Raw genomic sequence first — 18,149 nt, 5'->3', positions numbered from 1 at the left:
AAATTCTAATATAAATACATAGAATAAATAATAGTTTCCACTCAATAATAGTTATTACAAATATGTTACATTTATTAATATAGTTAAATAATTAAATTATCTCAGTTTTTTTTTTGTATTTAATAAATATAGTATTTAATACAACATTAATAAGATAGGGTAGTTAATTTAATTTTATTAAATTTTTATAATAATATATTTATTTTAATATTTAAGAATTGAATAACTATGAGCTTTAATATAAACACATAATTTTAAATATTAATTTATTTTAAATTATTATTATTATTACAAATGTGTTACATTTAACAGAAATAGTTAACTTTAAGAAAAAGAAAAAAAGAAATAGTTAACTATTTATATTATTTTAGTTAATTGTCTATATATTTGATAAGTATAATATTTAATGTAACATTAATAGGATAGTATAGTGAATTATATATATATATATATATATATATATATATATATAATATTTTAAAAGATAAGAAGTTATATGATAAAATTTTAAAAATAATTAATTCAATTAAATATATTAATACTGTTAATGTTACAATTTTTAATAAAAAAATTATTATATATAATTTTTATCCTTTATAATGTTATATAAGTTAAAAAAATAATATAAATACATATAAATTAATAATTTTTGTTTTTATAAACTTTTTAATATACTTCTTTTTTATTTGTACTTTTTCAAACAAATGTTTTTCTATGAATTTATGAATAAAAAATTAATTTTAACGAGTAGTTATAACATCAATGGCTACACAATTTTCAACGTAAAAAAGCCCTTAAGTAATTATGAGACGAAAACAATATTAACTTAGGTGCTGAAATGACGTTTCCACATCAAGCATTTAAGAGATTATATATTATAAATAATAAAACTATGTATATTTGTATTTAAATTGTAATTATTTAAAAAAATATAATAGTTTGCATTCATTATTTTAATTTTTCACAATAACAAATGCTTTTACTGAGTAATTTTATGAATCGTTAAAATGTTATTGATATTGTTGACTTAGGCACAAGGCATAATCCGATGAAGGGGGTCATTTAGGCGAGGCCATATTATTCTATATATAAAAATTTCTGTATAAGAATCCACAAAACCATTCACTTAATCGAATCATGAATAAAATTTGGCATCAAATAAGGTTGTAAAAGATCTGATTCCAAGTATCTGGAATTCCAGGAAGACACCAATGGATGCAATCTGATCCGGTGGATCCAACGTCACCAAAATAAATGGAAGGGTGTCCATCGATTCGAAGCTGTGAGAGGGTTGTGATGTCAAGAAGGGTAACTGGTTTCTTCATTCTACTTAGAACATTCTTTAAGACGCCCAAAGCTGGTGGCAATCCTGCGGGATATGTTGATCCTGGCAATGGTGTCTGCTGCCCATTACAGCTTTCATTTGGTTTATTCCAGTCCTTCCCACTAAAATCAGTGTTCAAATTGGTAACAATGTCGTGCCACAACAAATCTAATTAAACAAAACATTCTTGCTTACTCGAAGTGAGTTGGAGAAGTTCCTTGAAAGAAGACCCTCACTTTTCTAGGGTCTACGTTGGCATCAACCCATGCAGCCCAGGTCTTAAGTGCTTCTTCATAAGCCTTCATTCGATCCATGTCTTTCACAATTTTACTTCCCACTTGGATATAATCCCATCTGAGAATCCCATTCGTCAAACTCATTTCATTACAACAAAACTTAATTGATTAAAGTTCTTATTAGATAAACTTAAGAAACTTACATTTGAGTGAGTCCCTTACGGTTCCACCAGTGCCATGTGTTGAAGATAAGCATATCAATCCCTTTCCACCACTTGCTTGCTTGATCTATTGAATCAAGCTTCAACACCTTGCCGAATTTCTCTTGGACAAGATCAACTAGATACACGTTCCTATGTATCATCACGTTAACTTCATACTCCTGCAAATTATTTTTTTTAAAACATGTTATGAATCAATCGTTGCAAAGAATGGAAGCCAACAGGGAAAGGTAGCTGTTTCCTGAAGACTCATGAATGTGGACAAGCCAAGGGGAAGGGAAGACACATGACCTAACCATATTAATTGTAACTTATCCCAATTTGTCTATTGCTCATGGTAACACTACAAACAATTTCTTGCACCACCATAATAAATCAATGGTGGATCATAGTATATAGACATAACATGAGAAATGTTAATAAATAAAAAGAGTTTATATTTTTTATTGTGAAAATGTAGTGTCGAAATAATATATCTCATACAACAACATACTCGGAATTTGAGTTCATACCGTAAATGTAAATGTAGAAACTTTTCCAACTCTACACTGAGTATAACTGGCATTGGGCACTGCTGAATGAAGCATGCAAATCAGAGAGTACCATTGATTCCTGCTCAGTGAATCTCCCACAAACATGATGCTCTTCCCCCTCATCTTCTCCAGAAAATCTCGCCCATCAAATCTGCAATTAATCGTTGGAAAATTAAATAAATTTGAAAATACCAGCAAAATAAATGAAACAAATGAATACCAAGAACATGTGTTCAAAAGTTAAAAATGATTTCTTTTTGGTTTAAAGTAAAATATTTATTATTTCAAATTTATAAAAAGCATTTAATATATATTTTACAATAATTTAATACATTTAATAAAGCATATTTACTTTTACAGTAGCAGTAGTTTTTATATAAAAAAAATTGATAAAATGAAAATTCTATTTAATGTAGTGTTGAGTTGTCTGTTTGTAACTGACATGTTGCAAAGCCCTTTTTTCTAAAAATAGTTGCCACAGTGCTTTTACGGAGCACGTGAGCAGCGTTTGCCATCAAAGGCCAAACATTCGCAACCTCTAACATGTAAAGGCATGAAAAATTATTAGATAAACATTATTTCTTTAGTAGTGTTTCAATATATGTAGAATTATTCTTTAAAAATAAATTATTACTTTTATATGCAAATGGGCCAAAGGCCCTTAAAAACTCTTTTTTTTAATATGTTTGGCACAATCATAATACGTGTTCAAATTAATTTATTTTAGGACAAAATTTTAAATTTTTTAAAGAGTTGTAAAAGATTATTATAAAAAAAATAGAGATAAACATGCCATTGATTTTAAAAAATTGTTAACCTTAAATTTTATAACTGATTTTAAACATCTAAAAATATTAAAATTATATTAAAAATATTTACTACATCTAAAGTATAAAAATGTAATATTTTTTTAAAATAAAACTTCACTATTTTTAATTTCTTAAAATCAGTGATATTGGTGTTATGAAAATGTTAATTTAAAGATAAAATGTGTGTTTGATTGAATTCATTTTAATAATTAATTTTTTTATAAATAATTAATATAAATAATTTTTGTTCTATAATTAATTATATTGAAGCATGTATTAAATATCGATTTGATCTAAAATTTAATATAATTAATTTTCATAAAATATTAAATATAATTACGAGATATGTATAAATTATTCTAAATTTTAAAATAATTTTCTTATATTATCCTACACACATCTTCTTAACATATTCCATTCTGTTATTTTAAAAAGCAAGGATTATATATATTATCTTAAAAATACCAAAAAAAAATTTAATAATTTTAAAAAATAAAATAAAAGTAAGATAATATGAAATTATTTATTTGAATAGGTTAATTTATTTGAAAATTTGTTCTTGAAAGTGTAAAAAATTGAAATGAAAGAGGGAAGGGTAAGCAACCTTAGTAAATTGCAGGCACTTGGCTGCCATCTGTAGTGGGTATAAGTGTGATCCCGGCGACCATTGGATTCGCAGCGGAACCCTTTCTCCGTCACCGGACACATGGCGAGTTGGTAAAGTGGGTACGTCTCATCCTTCACCCATCTCCCACTAAACAAATCGCACTGCTTCGAATCCAAACTCTCTCCATTCACTTCTAACACCAACCCAAAGACCAAGGAGAAGATGATGAAGAAGAAGATACTAAGGTCAGAGGAAAAATGGCGCACACAAGACAAACCCATTTCTTAATCTCTTACTTACTCTTCTGCTCACTATCTTTCCACATTTATATAGGAGAGTTTTTCCTCCTTGTTTTGTTTAAAGTTCTTAAATTGTTAATCAGTATTAAATAAACTACCATATGCATTTATTATATTAAAGACATAGAAGATAACTGATGTATTTTATTTAATAGTTAAACAATTTTCTAAATTAAAAAAAAAAGATTTGGAATTATTCTTTAATAAACGATGAGCTTTTTATATTTTTCTAAAAGCAAATTTACTCTCACAAATATGATGGTTAAGCTTGTTTTATCAGTTAATAATTTATTTAATAAAAACAATATTATTTAGAAAAATAGTTATTAATTGAAAATGTTATTCTAATTTGTATTTAAATTTAATTTCAATAATGTAAAGAATCTTTACAATCTCATCTGTTTATGAATTGTCATATTAGCAAGAATATTAGTTTTTATAATAATTAATATAAAAAGTATATTTATAATATATTTTAATTGATTGATAGGGGCATTAAAATTAAAAAAAAATTATTCAATTATAAAAAAAAATTAATGCTTCTTTTATATGTTTAATATCCCAAGCATCATCACTTGAATTTTTAAAAAATTATAAATTAATATTTCACGAAAATATTATCAAATATATCTTTTTTTCTTAAAAAAAGAACTTCACAAATAATAATGAACATCTCAAGGGGTTATTTCAGTGGAGTAAGAGAAGGTTTTACATATGACAAATGGTACGTTTGAAACTCCACTTGTCTTCTTAAGGTAAATATAAGTCTTCATTTAAGTCCAACAGCTTTCCCTGCCTTAAAACAGGTATCATCTCCTCCTCCTAGAAAAAAAATTGTACCAAAATACTAAATTGGATTTGATCACTTGAAATTAAACCTGAATTTTTAAGACCCAATTGTTTTTTTTTTTGGGTCAAGAATTAATCTATGTTATATATTAGACCATTTGGGCTGAACACATTGGCCCATCTTAACACTCCTATTTTCTTGTCAACTTGATCAATTAATTTAATACTTTCTAAAAAGTATAAAGGAAATGTAATAAAACCTGTAAGTAAGAAACAACTTTCTTGTCACAAGCTCTTGTGATGTTAATGTACTGTGACAACCCATGTGTTAAATGTTAAAATTGTCCCAAAAGTATCTGCCACGGTAGAAAATTTTGACCAACAAGGCTCTCATATTGTCATCAAAGTAGTTCATTTTCTTCCTTTACTATAACTCATTGTACCATGAAGTTCAAACTAGAAACCAACACATTCAATAGCTTTTGATTCTTCATGATTATGAACATTTCGTAATCCATTAAGGTGTTTTCTACCTTCCCCTGGGTTTGTACTTGTAGTATTACCGACCCAACTACTTGTTTATGAAAGAACATTATCTCTGTCATGCAACACATAGATGTACTCCCTCCTCCATTTATTTATTTATTATTACTATCGTTATTTTTAAAATTAATAAACAACTAATTTTTTTAATACAATTTTATCTTTAATGTGTTTGATAGAAGATAATATAAATGAGATATTAATTAATACAGTAGATGAAGGGTACGATACAAAATGAAATAATATTTTTTTTTTATGAAAACATGCATGTCTCCCAAAATAGTTGCATGGGTAGCCAATAGAGGCAAAAACACTATAATAACCACTCAGGAATTTTGGATCGAAGTACACAAATGATCATGGAATTATTACTATTAAGGATGGTAAATGATCACTTTAACTACGATGATGAATACAAATTGGAGTTCACTTTCAACTCCTGAAGTACACAAGCATGGGGAATTAATTGCAGAGGGAAAATCATTCATAACTAAATACAAACTCATAAAATTGCTTCCAGCTGCTAAATTAAAGCAAGCTCCCAATATCAAGAAGAAAAAAAATATCCAACAAAGCCACTTTAATTGACACTTCTTTAGAGTTTCGTATATAAGAACACAGGATTCCCCGAATTGTCATTTGGGTTTTTCAGCAAAGCTTGACAAGTCCAATAGCGTGATACAACTAAAAGAATTGGGCCACTCATTTGCGTTTAATTGATTTGTTTCCATTCATGCAATTACTCCATAATCTTAACACTATAGTCAACATATGCATACCAGAATATATCCATGAAAATAGATTTCATTTTCAAATGCAAAATCTATTTTCAAATGCAAAATCTAGACAAACCAAGGTTAAAATTCTACATTTATCACAGCTCCCCAAATCCCTAGTATAGTGCACTAAATAGGAAATCAAAAGTCAACATCCAAAGTCATCTATCATAATGTACATATTTAGCTGAGAAAAAAAAAAAAACTAACATCTCAGCATTATCGGCAATGTACACCATTTATTTATTTATTTTTAGAACGTAATCATTGTGAAACTAAAATCCACCGCAACCATAGAATAAATAACATTATAAAAAGAAACAAGAAAAATACAAAGAACATGAAACATGACACATCATTTTTAACTAAAGTGATTGAGAGTGTATTGGTGAAGGTAAGTAAGATGGTGGACTATATATAGATTTATATAATAATGAATTGACATTGAATTAGACTATGTTAATATAATTTTTGTCTAATAGAAATCAAATTGATAAATATAAACATTATAAGTTTATTCTAATAGTATAATATATTATATTAATAAATAATTTATCAGTGTAAGAATTTAATATTCATTGTTAAAACATTAAGTGTTAGTGTAATGTATCTTATATTAATATAAATTCATATTTATTTACACTAAAAATTTATTGTATTACACAAAGATTACATCATTAGAGACAATTTTAATGCATAACATTTTTTTATCTGTTAATAAATATTCATCCTTTCTCATATTACATATTACTTAATACTAATGCACATAAAAATTATTAGTTTCACCAATTTCTATAGTAAAATATATTAATTTCACTAAAATGTCTCAATTAAAAGTGTTAAAGTTATCACAATCATTAGTTAATAAAAATTATTTCAAATAAATAAAGATATTATTAAAAATAATTAATATTTTTAATATTTTAAAGTAAAAAATAATTTTTTTAAAAAGTAATCAAGTTATATCTAATATAAAGAACGAAGAAGTAATAACTTTTTATAAATTCAGATTGTCTTTAGTTGACATAGAAACTGGACCTTCAGTTCATTTTTCGCTTAAGCGATTCCAATTCGCTTAAGTAAAAATGGGTTAATTTCGCTTAAAACTGTGACAAAATGGCTTGAGGCAATTTTCATAAAACAAATAGCTTAAGTGAAAAATGGTTTAAGCAAAAATGACAGGCTTAAGCAAAAAATAAATAGAGTTTTAATTTTCACTCAATCTTCTCTTCTCCTTCTCCCTAAACCTAACATTTCCTCATCAACCTTCATATTCAACCCCATTGAACTTCCATAATCAACTTTTTTCTTTCTCTTATACCTAACTCTTCTCTTTCCCTCCTAACTCTCTTTTCCTTCAATCTCATACCCAACTACTCTCTTCCTCTTCTCATTCTAACCTCATCCAATATCTATCTCTCCTTCTCTTCTCTATACTTAACTCTTCACTTTCCTCTTCCTCCACCGTCATTCATATACAACCCGCTCTCCTTATCTACATCCATTTTTAGTCTTTTTTTTCTCTACACCTAGCCTTCATATCTTCAAATATGCAAAATCTGCTCAAGTTAAAATAATTCACTTAAGCAAATATGCACAATTCGTTTAAGCCAAAAAATTAGCTTAAGCTAATTTTAAGTAAAAAAATTTAGTAGTGGAGGAAGAGGAAAGTGAAGAGTTAAGTATAAAGAAAAGAGGGAGAGATAGGTATTGGGTGGGGTGAGAATGAGAAGAGAAAAAGAGGAGTTAGGTATGAGGTTGAATGAAAAGAGAGTTAGGAGGGAAAGAGAAGAGTTAGGTATAAGAGAAAGAGGAAGGTTGAATATGGAGTTTGAAGAGGAAATGTTAGGTTTAGAGAGAAGAAAAAGAGAAGATTGAGTGAAAATTAAAACTCTCTATTCATTCTTAAGCTACTCTTATACCACCTGCTCTCCTAAGCTACTCTTATGCCACCCGCTCTCCTTATCTACATCCATTCTTCATCCTTTCTTTTCTCTATACCCAGCTTTCATATCTTCAAATACATAAAATCCGCTTAAGTTAAAATAATTCGCTTAAGTCAAAAAAATTAGCTTAAGCTAATTTTGCGTAAAAAATTTTGGTAGTAGAGGAAGAGGAAAGTGAAGAGTTAAGTATAAAGAAGAAAGGGAAAAATAAGTATTAGGTAGGGTGAGAATGAAAAGAGGAAGAGAGGAGTTATGTATGAGGTTGAAGGAAAAGAGAGTTAGGAGGGAAAGAGAAGAATTAGGTATAAGAAAAAGAAAAAAAAGTTGAATGTAGAGGTTAAAGATGGTTGAATATTGAGGTTGAGGACAAAATGATAGGTGTGAGGAGAAAGAGAAGAAAAGATTGAATAAAAATTAAAATTCTCTATCCATTTTTTGCTTAAACCTATCATTTTTGCTTAAACCTTTTTTCTCGCTTAAGCTATTTATTTTTTGAAAATTGACTCAAGCCATTTTATCACAGTTTTAAGCAAAATTAATCAATTTTTGCTTAAACGAATTAAAATCGCTTAAGTAAAAAATAAGCTGGAGGTCCAATTCTCACATAAACTAGAGACAATCTAGATCTCTTTTTATAGAAATAATAGGGAAATATACGTAGTTGTTTAGTGCCATTGCACTGGTGGACGAAAAAATAGATAAAAAAATGCATGCTAAACTAGAAATTCTATGAAAAAGTTTAAGGATTTAGACTTTTTTTTAATAAACTTCTATAAAATATTTTAATAAAAAGTAAGTTAAAAATAACTTTTTCTTTTAAAAGAAGCTCTTTTATTTACTGAAGAAGTTTTATTAATTTTTATAAGAACATTTTTAGAAGATTAAATGATTGATTTAATATATGTATATGAATAATAAACAGAAGATAAAAATAATATGATATAATATACACATTTAACATTTAAATAACAAAATTGAAGGTAAAAAAAAAATGCACTAAACTTGTGGGTTTGGACAATCTCTTGATGTTTGTCGATATTGTTGATTTGGTGTTTGGAGGTTGAAAAGTCAAAACCATTTATGATGGAGACGTGAAGCCCGTTTTGCATCATTTTGTTGGCCTACCATTTTTTCTCTCTATTCTTTTATAAAAAGAAACTTTTTCTTTGAGATTCAGATTCGACGTCCACTTCACTCCGTTAGATATGTTACTTCCTTCGAGTGGACGTTTTAGCCAATTCGATTCGTTAAGTAATATTTATTAGTTACTTACAATCACAATAGTTACTCAAGTAAATTTGTCTTTCTGACCCTAAATTTTGTTCCCACTTATTATTTATAATTCATTTTTCGTTTAAATGAATTTCCAGTTTTTAAAGTTTATTTTTATTTTTATTTTTTGTACATTTATAAATTTTGTTTCTTTATTTTTATAATTTACAAATTTAGGGTCTGATATCTATAATTTTTTTAATCTGTTTATTTAATGATTATTATAATCTTATTATTTAAATTTTATTCCCTAATATACCATCCACTAAGCTTAATGATATGTCTTTAAAAGATTTTGTTTTAATATATTGCTAATAATAGGGTTTAAAATCAAATTTTTAAAAATTTATAGAAGAAGTTACTCTTAAAAAAAAAAAAGAGATCAAAACAAAAATTTAACTAAATAAATTGAAACCTTCAATTTTTTACAATATTATTTTCCAAATCATGTAACTTGTTTAAAGGTGATAGTACAGATATTATCCGCAGCAGTCGTTTATAAAGCCTCGTGCAAGTGAATAATATCATAATTCTACAGTAAATTTTTTTAATATAGTACAAGTTTACCTTAAAAAATTTATGAGATATATTTTTATGACTTAAATAAAATTTTGATTTTTCAAATTATGATATATAAATTCACTTTATTTCAATTTTTAATATAAATTTTAAAAAATATTTTTTAATTTAATTTAAAATTTATTAATAATTAATTAACTTATTTTATTATTTACTTAATAACATTTAGATTGAATTATATAATTTAACTGAGATATGGACAAAATGTGTTATTAATAATATCACATCTTTTATATTTTTAATAAATTCTTAAGTTATAAAATTAAAATTAAAAAATATAAAAAATAAATATCACATTAACATTTATATAAACTTGATATCATATTATATGAATTATATTAGACATTATATAAATAGATTAAAAAATTAAATATGACGACTCTCATATTAAATAAAATAAAATGTTCTTAATATTTTAAAATACTATTATTTAATAGACTAGTCTTTTAAATTTGACTTTTTTGATATATTTAAGTCTTAATATAGAACAATTATACGACAATAAAAATTACGTATTTAGAAATTTTTTTAAAAATATATATATAAATCTTTAAAGGATAATATTCTTATTAAAGTTCATTTTTATTTGTTGGGATAATTTTCCATGTAAGTATCATTTTTCGAATTGTTCAAAAATATTTTTGATAAATGTAATAATTAACATATATATATACATCAAGGAAAGCTTATGTGTGGACGTAGTAGCTAAACACTTCCTTTACAAAGGTCATCGTCAGTAGTGAACTTTTAGGATTATAAATGTTCAACCACTAATTGGTTAGGTTGTTCCTTCCAGGTAGCAACTTAGCTTACTTTTATGTCATTCTTCTCATCCCCGTTGCAAGCCCAAAATTACGTGAGAAATGAGAATTGCTTTAGAAGAACACTTCCATGACCATAGGATTAACAATCCATTGCATTCACTTCTTATACGAAACCAATTGATCCATATTTTCTACTATCCAATTACCATCTTGAATATTAGTTGCACCTTAAATCCGCACGCAACAAGGATATCACTTGGACATGGTTAAGGTTGTTGGGACTTGGGACCTATCTAGAATAGAAACTTTCATCAACTATTTCTTCTAATCTAGTTAACTAATCTTATGTCTTCAATTTTGATTAGCATGTCTCCTCTCGTATTCAAGTTACATGTCCTTCGGCTTTTATAGGTTTCAAATTTGTTTCTGTTTAGGATACCATATACCAATTTTGTATTGACAATTGTACACAACTACATTGATAGAAATTTGATTAAAATAAAAGTAGATAAAACTACATGACATCAGAAGGAATCTTCCTCTAGACTGCAGAATCTAATAGTTGTGTAGTCAACATAACTCTTCAGTTTTTTAAATTCCATTTTGGACAGGCATGTGAAAGCAATTGGCTTCATGAACATAGATAGATCTAATGATTGTAAGAAGAATGAGCACATTATTGCCAATATGGCTCGACGAATTGATCCATGCATCATGTATTAATGATGTAAATGTACTTTATATTTGATTAGAGAGGGAACCTCACCGACAAAAGGAGCTAAGCTGGTTTTCTCAATTTTAAATTTTGATTGGACCACTGCAACACGCAACAAACATGCAAGTGTCTTCCACTGGTTGACACTTGAAAGAATCTTAGATTGATGATAAGAGTAAAGTAAGAAGTTCTAACTACTACAAGCAAACAAAACTCATCGGATCGAATAAAAAACAAAGGTAGAAATTAATAATAAAGGTTTTAAATTGGTGGGTATATAAATAAAAGTGTCATGAGTAAATCATTCAAGTTTAAAGTTCTCTCTTTCTTACTTTTATATTAACTCACACTTAATTTTAATATATATTAGAATTTGGTTAAAAAACATAAAGAATGTCGAATAAAATAAAACAATATTAAATGACCCAAATTCTTATAAAAAATCTCAAGCCAAATGAAAAATTAATGGTTAAAAAATTAGGTCTACATTAAAATTTTAATAATAGTTAAGTAATCATAAATTTGATTAATATAATTAATGATACAATTGTAATACACTCAAAATTTTAACAAGAGTTGGATAACTCGTTCTTTATATTTCACATTGTTCTAACTTACCACTAACTATTAAGACGGCAACCTATTAGAGTGAATGTGAAGGTTTTGTTTAATTCATGGAATGCGTAGCTAGGCAATTCACAAGCAATGGGCCCCCATTTAAGTAAGATCACGATTCTTTGATGCCACTTTGTTTTTTCTTTTTTTCATAATTTTAAAGTTTGCTATTTTCTTTCATGATCACATACCTGTTATCCTAGGTAGCCTTTCACTCCTTATAGTATATATAAATTTAGTAGAATTTTTCTAAGAAAATAATGCATCGGTATTTTTGTTGACACCTCTAGTCATCCATTGTCCATGACACAAGCATAATGTGGATTCAAATAAATCCGATAATGACTTATTGGTAGCTTGTCTATAAGTCCCTGATATGGCTAATTGATCCCCAATTCCATTACGAAAACTCGAAAAGAAAGTTCACCACCAAATTTTTTGTTTAGTTTAATGCGGAATCAGGGTGATATCAAACGTATGCATGGGTGAAGATGACATTGAATCGGTATCCCAGCACCCTTCTAGCCGAAGCGAAATGGGTTTAACTGAGACAACAAGTACACAGCAGCAAAATATTTAGATTAGGTTGATTGCTAGAAAATAGGAATTCAAACAATTGGTTTAATTATATTTGGCATAACTATTTATGTATGAAGTTGTTCGAAGAAAATCCTAAATGCACCTGTTGTTGGGGCAATCTGAATGGAACTGATTGTCTTTGATTTTAGCCAAATTTCACATTAATACCCTATTCATTGTCATTTGTATTTGCGATCTTATACTGTTATAATTTCATTTTCGTTGGTATCCCTTGCATCAAATAGCGCTTTAAAGAAGGCAATCACTAAGCCATCAAATTTTAATCACATTAAATTCCCTTTCTAAAATTTTTCATAGCAAAGAAAGAAAAGTCCGCTGCTCGAACACGTTACCTTGGTTGTCCCATAATATTGTTAATCTAGTAAAGTATGCGATAAGATTGATGAAGTTAAGGGGGAAAAAAGGATAACTTAGTATACATGTATTATAAATCCTGAATAATACTATTATTATTCACTTTCTGCACTAGGCACAATCCAATCAAGGTGGTCTCTTAGCCAACCCTGTTTTTTCTATATAATTTTTTTTTCCATAAGAATTCACTAAACCCACCCCCCCCCCCCCCAATTCAATCATGAATAAAAAATTTCCCATCAAATAAGGTTGTAAAGTATTTCGTTCCAAGTATCTGGAACACCAGGAAGACACCAATGGCTACAATCCATTCCCGTTGGTCCATTAAGACCATATATGGAAGGATGTCCATCTTTTCGAAGCAATGAAAGGGTTGTGATGTCAAGTAGGGTAACTGGTTTCTTAATTGTGCTCAACACACTCTTTAACACCGCCACAGCCGGTGGCAATCCTCCGGGATATGTTGATCCGGCCACCGGTGTCTTCTGCCGAATACAACTCCTTGCACTTGGTTCATTCCATAGGCTGCCACTGAAATCAGTGTTCAAATAGAAACATTGTCATTTGTAAGGTTTTAGATTATATTGGATCCTATAGTTCAAGATATTAATGCTAATAATCACACTATAATGTGTTTGAATTTCTGTTAAGTCCCAAACTGTGATTTGGGGAAAAGCTTGTCTCTTGTAAACTTTACTCAAACTTGAGTGTCCAACAAAATGGAAACGCGCTAGTAAATTTGAGATATTTTGTTATTAATTGTGCTTCAAGAAAAGAAAACGTATTTCCATGTCGTTAAGATAGCTAATAGAGTGTTTAGACCACCCACGTTTTAATATTTTTAAATCCACATTTATTTTAACAAAACTAGTTGTATTTTCGAATTTACGTTTGCAAGTTTTTCTAACTTATTTTCACACACACACAAAATTTTGTTTCTACTACGATTCTATGAATTAGTTGCTACTTTTGAGTTCTGAATAACAAAAAGAAAAAATGGATGGGTTCATAATAGCTTACTTGTAGTGAGAAGGAGAAATCCCCTGAAAGACGACCTTCACTTTTGCAGGGTCTACGTTGGCATCAACCCATGCAGCCCACGTCTTAAGTGCTTCTTCAAAAGCCTTCATCCGATCTATGTCTTTCAAAATTTGATTGCCCACTTGGACATAATCCCATCTGAGAAATTTTCATTCATCATAAACTCATTTAATAACAAAATTACAATAATTATTTCAACTCTTAATGGTTTATAAACTTGTAAAGGTAATTTTAAATGTATTTTGTTTAAACTTAATTATAAGCCCCGAAATAAACTTACGGTTGAGTGGGTCCTCTACGGTACCACCAGTGCCATGTGTTGAAGATAAGCATATCAATCCCTTTCCACAACTTGCTTCCTTCTATTGAATCAAGCTTCAACACCCTTCCGATATCCTCACGGACAACATCAACTAGATAAACGTTCCTATCTAGCATCACTTTAACTTCATACTCCTGCAAATTATTCAGAAATAAAATATGAATGAATGAAGATTCCCTAATATAATGATGTAAACAAATAATGCAATTTAAAACAACGCTAAAGCCAAAAACTATACAATCATAAAATACCGAAGTGAATAAGAAATATTGGTATGCATTATGACAATGACGAAAGAGGATCATTTCTGAAGGTTTAAGCCTTCCATTTCTTCAATCGAAGATAAGAGAAACAGAAAGGGTTGAACTTGCAAGTGGCAAGAGGGGGACACGTTATGACTTAACCATCACAAAAAAATTGAAGCCATTTCCTCAAGTGATTTATCAATATGGACAGCAATGGGGACCACTTATGACTTAACCATATTTTACCTTAACCTAAGTTGTCGATTCCTTTTTGCATAAACTGTTTTCGTAAGGCCTTAAAATTAATAAATAATAATTTTTTATTAAAAGTTATAATATTTAATGTTATTAATATATTACACTTTATAATATTATATATTTTTTAATAAAATTTATTATATATAAATTTTTATTTTGAATACACGATAAAAAAAAAATACTATATAATATACTTCAAACAATTTCTTACACAACCATCTCTTTGCTGGACGGAAAAAGGTTCTTCTTTCCCCCACTTTAATGCAAAAGTCAGACAAAATAATGATAATGCGCAGGACCCATTCAATTAACCTTAGATCATAGTAACATAATAAAAAATTAAATCCTTACCGTAAATGTAAATATAGAAACATCTCCAACTCTAACCAAAGTATAGTTGGAATTGGGCACGGCTGAATGAAGCATGCAAGTCAAGGACTGCCATTGGTTCCTGCTAAGTGAATCTCCAACGAACATGATGCTCTTTCCCCTCATCTTCTCCAGAAAATCTCGCCCATTAAATCTGCAATTAAACATTGGACAAATGAAATAAATTTGAAAATCTCAAAAATAAATGAAAAATTGAAATAATAGTAACTTGTTACTGGCTTCACTTTTCAGAATAATTAATGAAAGAACTACATACGAAATGTCAGTTACTGCTATAAATTGTCGCTGACTTCACTTTCCAGTTCAAGTTGCTCTATTTTTCTCGAAAACCAAAAAAATGGGACAAAAGGAGATGGACTCATTCGGAATAAGACGAAATGTTAAAGGTGCAAACCGACACTACATTTATCGGCGCAGTAGTTGATAATTAATAAACAGTTTTCTTAATAGTGTTAAAAAATTTGTATGATAGTTTTTTATTTTTTATATAAAATGATTATAATATAAGTTTTTATTATATGTCTCTAAATTCACATTAAAAAAAAATAATTAAGAAAATATGAATCTAATACTGTTGGGTTGTTTGTTTGTAACAGACAATGTTGCAAAGCACTTTTTCCTACACAGCTGCCAAAGTGCTTTTACGGGTGCACGTGAAGCTGCGTTTGCCAATGCAAGCCAAACATTCGGAACATCTAATTCCCCGCTAATGTCTTTCCGATGCTTTTTTGTAATTCTCTATTTTTTACAGGCTGGATGATGGGATCGGACCACGTGATTTATTCATTATTTTTATGCTAATTTGTAATAATTTACTTCGCTAACACGGAAAAAAATAGATAATTTGTAAAAAAAAGAAAAACAAAGTTTGAAGTTATTAAATTTACCATAGGTCTATTTGAAAATAATAAAATGGTATTAATTCTTAGAAAAATAATTGTTTTATATTATCTCTTAAATCATTTCCCATTCATTGAATTTAAAATAAACTAATAAATAAGCGTTTCCCACCACCACAACCTCACACAGACGTATATAGATTCAAAATATTTCTTAAATTCATTTAAATATATGTAAAAGCATTCTTTAAAAATAAATTATATTTACATAGTTCACACAAATAATAAGTGTCTGACTTCATTTATTTTAAGACAATTTTTCTATATTTTTTTAAAAAATAGAGAGAGAGACGCTATTGATTTAAGACAAGTCCTGTTTGTTTTGAAAAAAAAAAAGATTTTTTTAAATAAAAAGTATTAGCCATTGCATGACCAAAAATCTCTGGCACAATTGGACAAGCAAAAGGTTATTTAATTTTAGAAAATATAAATTTGATAAGTATAGGAGGGAAAAGAAGGATTAGGGAGGGAGAGTGATAATGATCGATGAGAGAGAGGAACCTGAGGAAATTGCAGGTAAGTGGTTGCCATCTATAGTGGGTGTAAATCAGATCAGGGCGTCCATTCCCTTGGCACCTGAACTCGCGCTCAATGAAAGGACACGTGGCGGGTTGGTATTGGGGGTAGGAGTGATCCATGACCCATGTGCCCGTGAACAAATCGCACTGCTTAGAGCCCCATCCCCAATCCTCTGCTCTCACAAGAAGGAGGAAGAAGAAGAAGGAGAAGAAGAAGGGAACATTGAAACGGTGCGCATAAGAGAAACCACATTGAACTCTCTTCCCCATTTTCTCTGGTTAGTGCGCTAATGGGAGAGAGGAGGTTGTTGTAGCTCTCTTGCGTTTGGCGCACTGTCTATTTATCGGCATTTATACAACTGCGGCTGCATGTGTTTATGGATACAGGACACACCGATAGAGAGAGAGAGAGAGAGTGTGTGGGTGTGTGTGTTGTTTTCTTTTTTCTTTATTATTTTTTTGGTTCTTAAATTGGGGAATTGATAAGCACCAATTGAAATGACGAAGGCATCAAAGGAAATTACGGAAGCTTGGGGGATTCTACCAGCGCAGGTGAAACTTGGATTCTTTGGCTTGCTTTCGTTTGATTCATTGACGGGGAAAAAAAATATTGAGTTGTTCGGATGAAAAAGAATAATAAATTAAAATAATACACACACATCATGTATTTATTTTTTATCATTTTATTTGTATTGTATAAAATAAGCAATTAATTTAGTATTTATGTAAAGTATTTAAAATATTTATAAGAATATGCAGGAATTTAATTTAATTTAATAAAGAGATAACTAATCTTTTTGGTGTAAAATGAACATCAATGCATTATTATCTTTTCACGAATGATTAATCATTCTGATCCCAATATTATGTTTATATACAAATTCTTAATTGAATACTTTTGCCTATCAAATATCAATTAAAAGATTGTCATTAATGTTTTATGAAGAAAAAAAAACTTCATTATTAAAAGTGACCCATGAATAGGGCCGCGCATGCAAAATATATTCGTAAATTATTTCAAAATAACATATCCTTATGTAATATGTAATAATTGTATATAAAAAGTAGGTGGTTATTTTATTTGAAATATGTAAAATAATTGTAAATATTAACGATTTTTCATATCAAATTATAAAGTTTTGAATTATGAAACTTTTTTAAAAAAAAAATTAACGCCCTGAAAGTGAAAAAAAAAAAAAAAAGTGTTTGGCATTGAATGGCTGCCACTTTCGAGTTGCGTGTCATCCAAGACGAGGGAACCTATAGAACTGTTGTTTTCCGTTACATTCATTTCTATCATGACTTGATTAAAAATATAATGAAAAATAATAATAGTAAACAATTAAAAATAATTATTATATAATTAATTATATATAAATATAGTTTTGACTGTTAGATAACCACAATTTTAAAAACATAGCTCTTATCAATGAATTATTTTTTAAAAATTAATCAATAAAGAATAAGAATAGCTAGCTCTTGTGTCTATATTTT

General features: G+C 28.4%; 2 protein-coding genes across 4 annotated transcripts; both read right to left on the bottom strand.

Annotated features, from left to right (window-relative positions):
- Positions 1–1,154: 1,154 nt before the first annotated feature.
- On the bottom strand, positions 1,155–4,011 carry LOC113855515 (protein trichome birefringence-like 41). Its single transcript, XM_027487157.1, has 5 exons — positions 3,728–4,011; positions 2,294–2,465; positions 1,764–1,942; positions 1,520–1,678; positions 1,155–1,446 (listed from the first exon to the last, which is right to left on the bottom strand). Exons 1-5 carry the CDS (start codon positions 4,009–4,011, stop codon positions 1,155–1,157), a joined length of 1,086 nt encoding a protein of 361 aa, XP_027342958.1.
- Positions 4,012–13,045: 9,034 nt separating this feature from the next.
- Positions 13,046–17,016, bottom strand: LOC113854595 (protein trichome birefringence-like 41). 3 transcript variants are annotated; one of them, XM_027485690.1, is made up of 6 exons: positions 16,902–17,016; positions 16,639–16,865; positions 15,200–15,371; positions 14,304–14,479; positions 14,003–14,161; positions 13,196–13,513 (listed from the first exon to the last, which is right to left on the bottom strand). In XM_027485690.1, exons 1-6 carry the CDS (start codon positions 16,923–16,925, stop codon positions 13,222–13,224), a joined length of 1,050 nt encoding a protein of 349 aa, XP_027341491.1. In that variant the 5' UTR covers positions 16,926–17,016; the 3' UTR covers positions 13,196–13,221. The 3 variants fall into 3 exon arrangements, with proteins under 3 accessions (XP_027341490.1, XP_027341491.1, XP_027341492.1); XM_027485689.1 differs by having other exon boundaries at positions 13,046–13,513; positions 16,639–16,971; XM_027485691.1 differs by lacking the exons at positions 16,639–16,865; positions 16,902–17,016 and adding an exon at positions 15,495–16,275.
- Between the last annotated feature and the right edge of the window lie 1,133 nt (positions 17,017–18,149).

The sequence above is a fragment of the Abrus precatorius genome, unplaced genomic scaffold (assembly GCF_003935025.1).
Source record: "Abrus precatorius isolate BTA unplaced genomic scaffold, Abrus_2018 Scaffold11, whole genome shotgun sequence".
Lineage (NCBI taxonomy): Eukaryota > Viridiplantae > Streptophyta > Magnoliopsida > Fabales > Fabaceae > Abrus > Abrus precatorius.
Note: the sequence above shows the minus strand (reverse complement) of the source record. Positions and strands in the feature narration are given on the sequence as shown.

Coding starts and splice junctions, on each gene's coding strand:
- LOC113855515 (XM_027487157.1), bottom strand. CDS start 4,011: ATGGGTTTGTCTTGTGTGCGCCATTTTTCCTCTGACCTTAGTATCTTC. Junction 1,943..2,293: donor TTTCTACATTTACATTTACG/GTATGAACTCAA, acceptor AATAATTTGCAG/GAGTATGAAGTTAACGTGAT. Junction 1,679..1,763: donor CGTAAGGGACTCACTCAAAT/GTAAGTTTCTTA, acceptor TGGGATTCTCAG/ATGGGATTATATCCAAGTGG.
- LOC113854595 (XM_027485689.1), bottom strand. CDS start 16,925: ATGGGGAAGAGAGTTCAATGTGGTTTCTCTTATGCGCACCGTTTCAAT. Junction 14,480..15,199: donor TTTCTATATTTACATTTACG/GTAAGGATTTAA, acceptor AATAATTTGCAG/GAGTATGAAGTTAAAGTGAT. Junction 13,514..14,002: donor ATTTCTCCTTCTCACTACAA/GTAAGCTATTAT, acceptor CACTGATTTCAG/TGGCAGCCTATGGAATGAAC.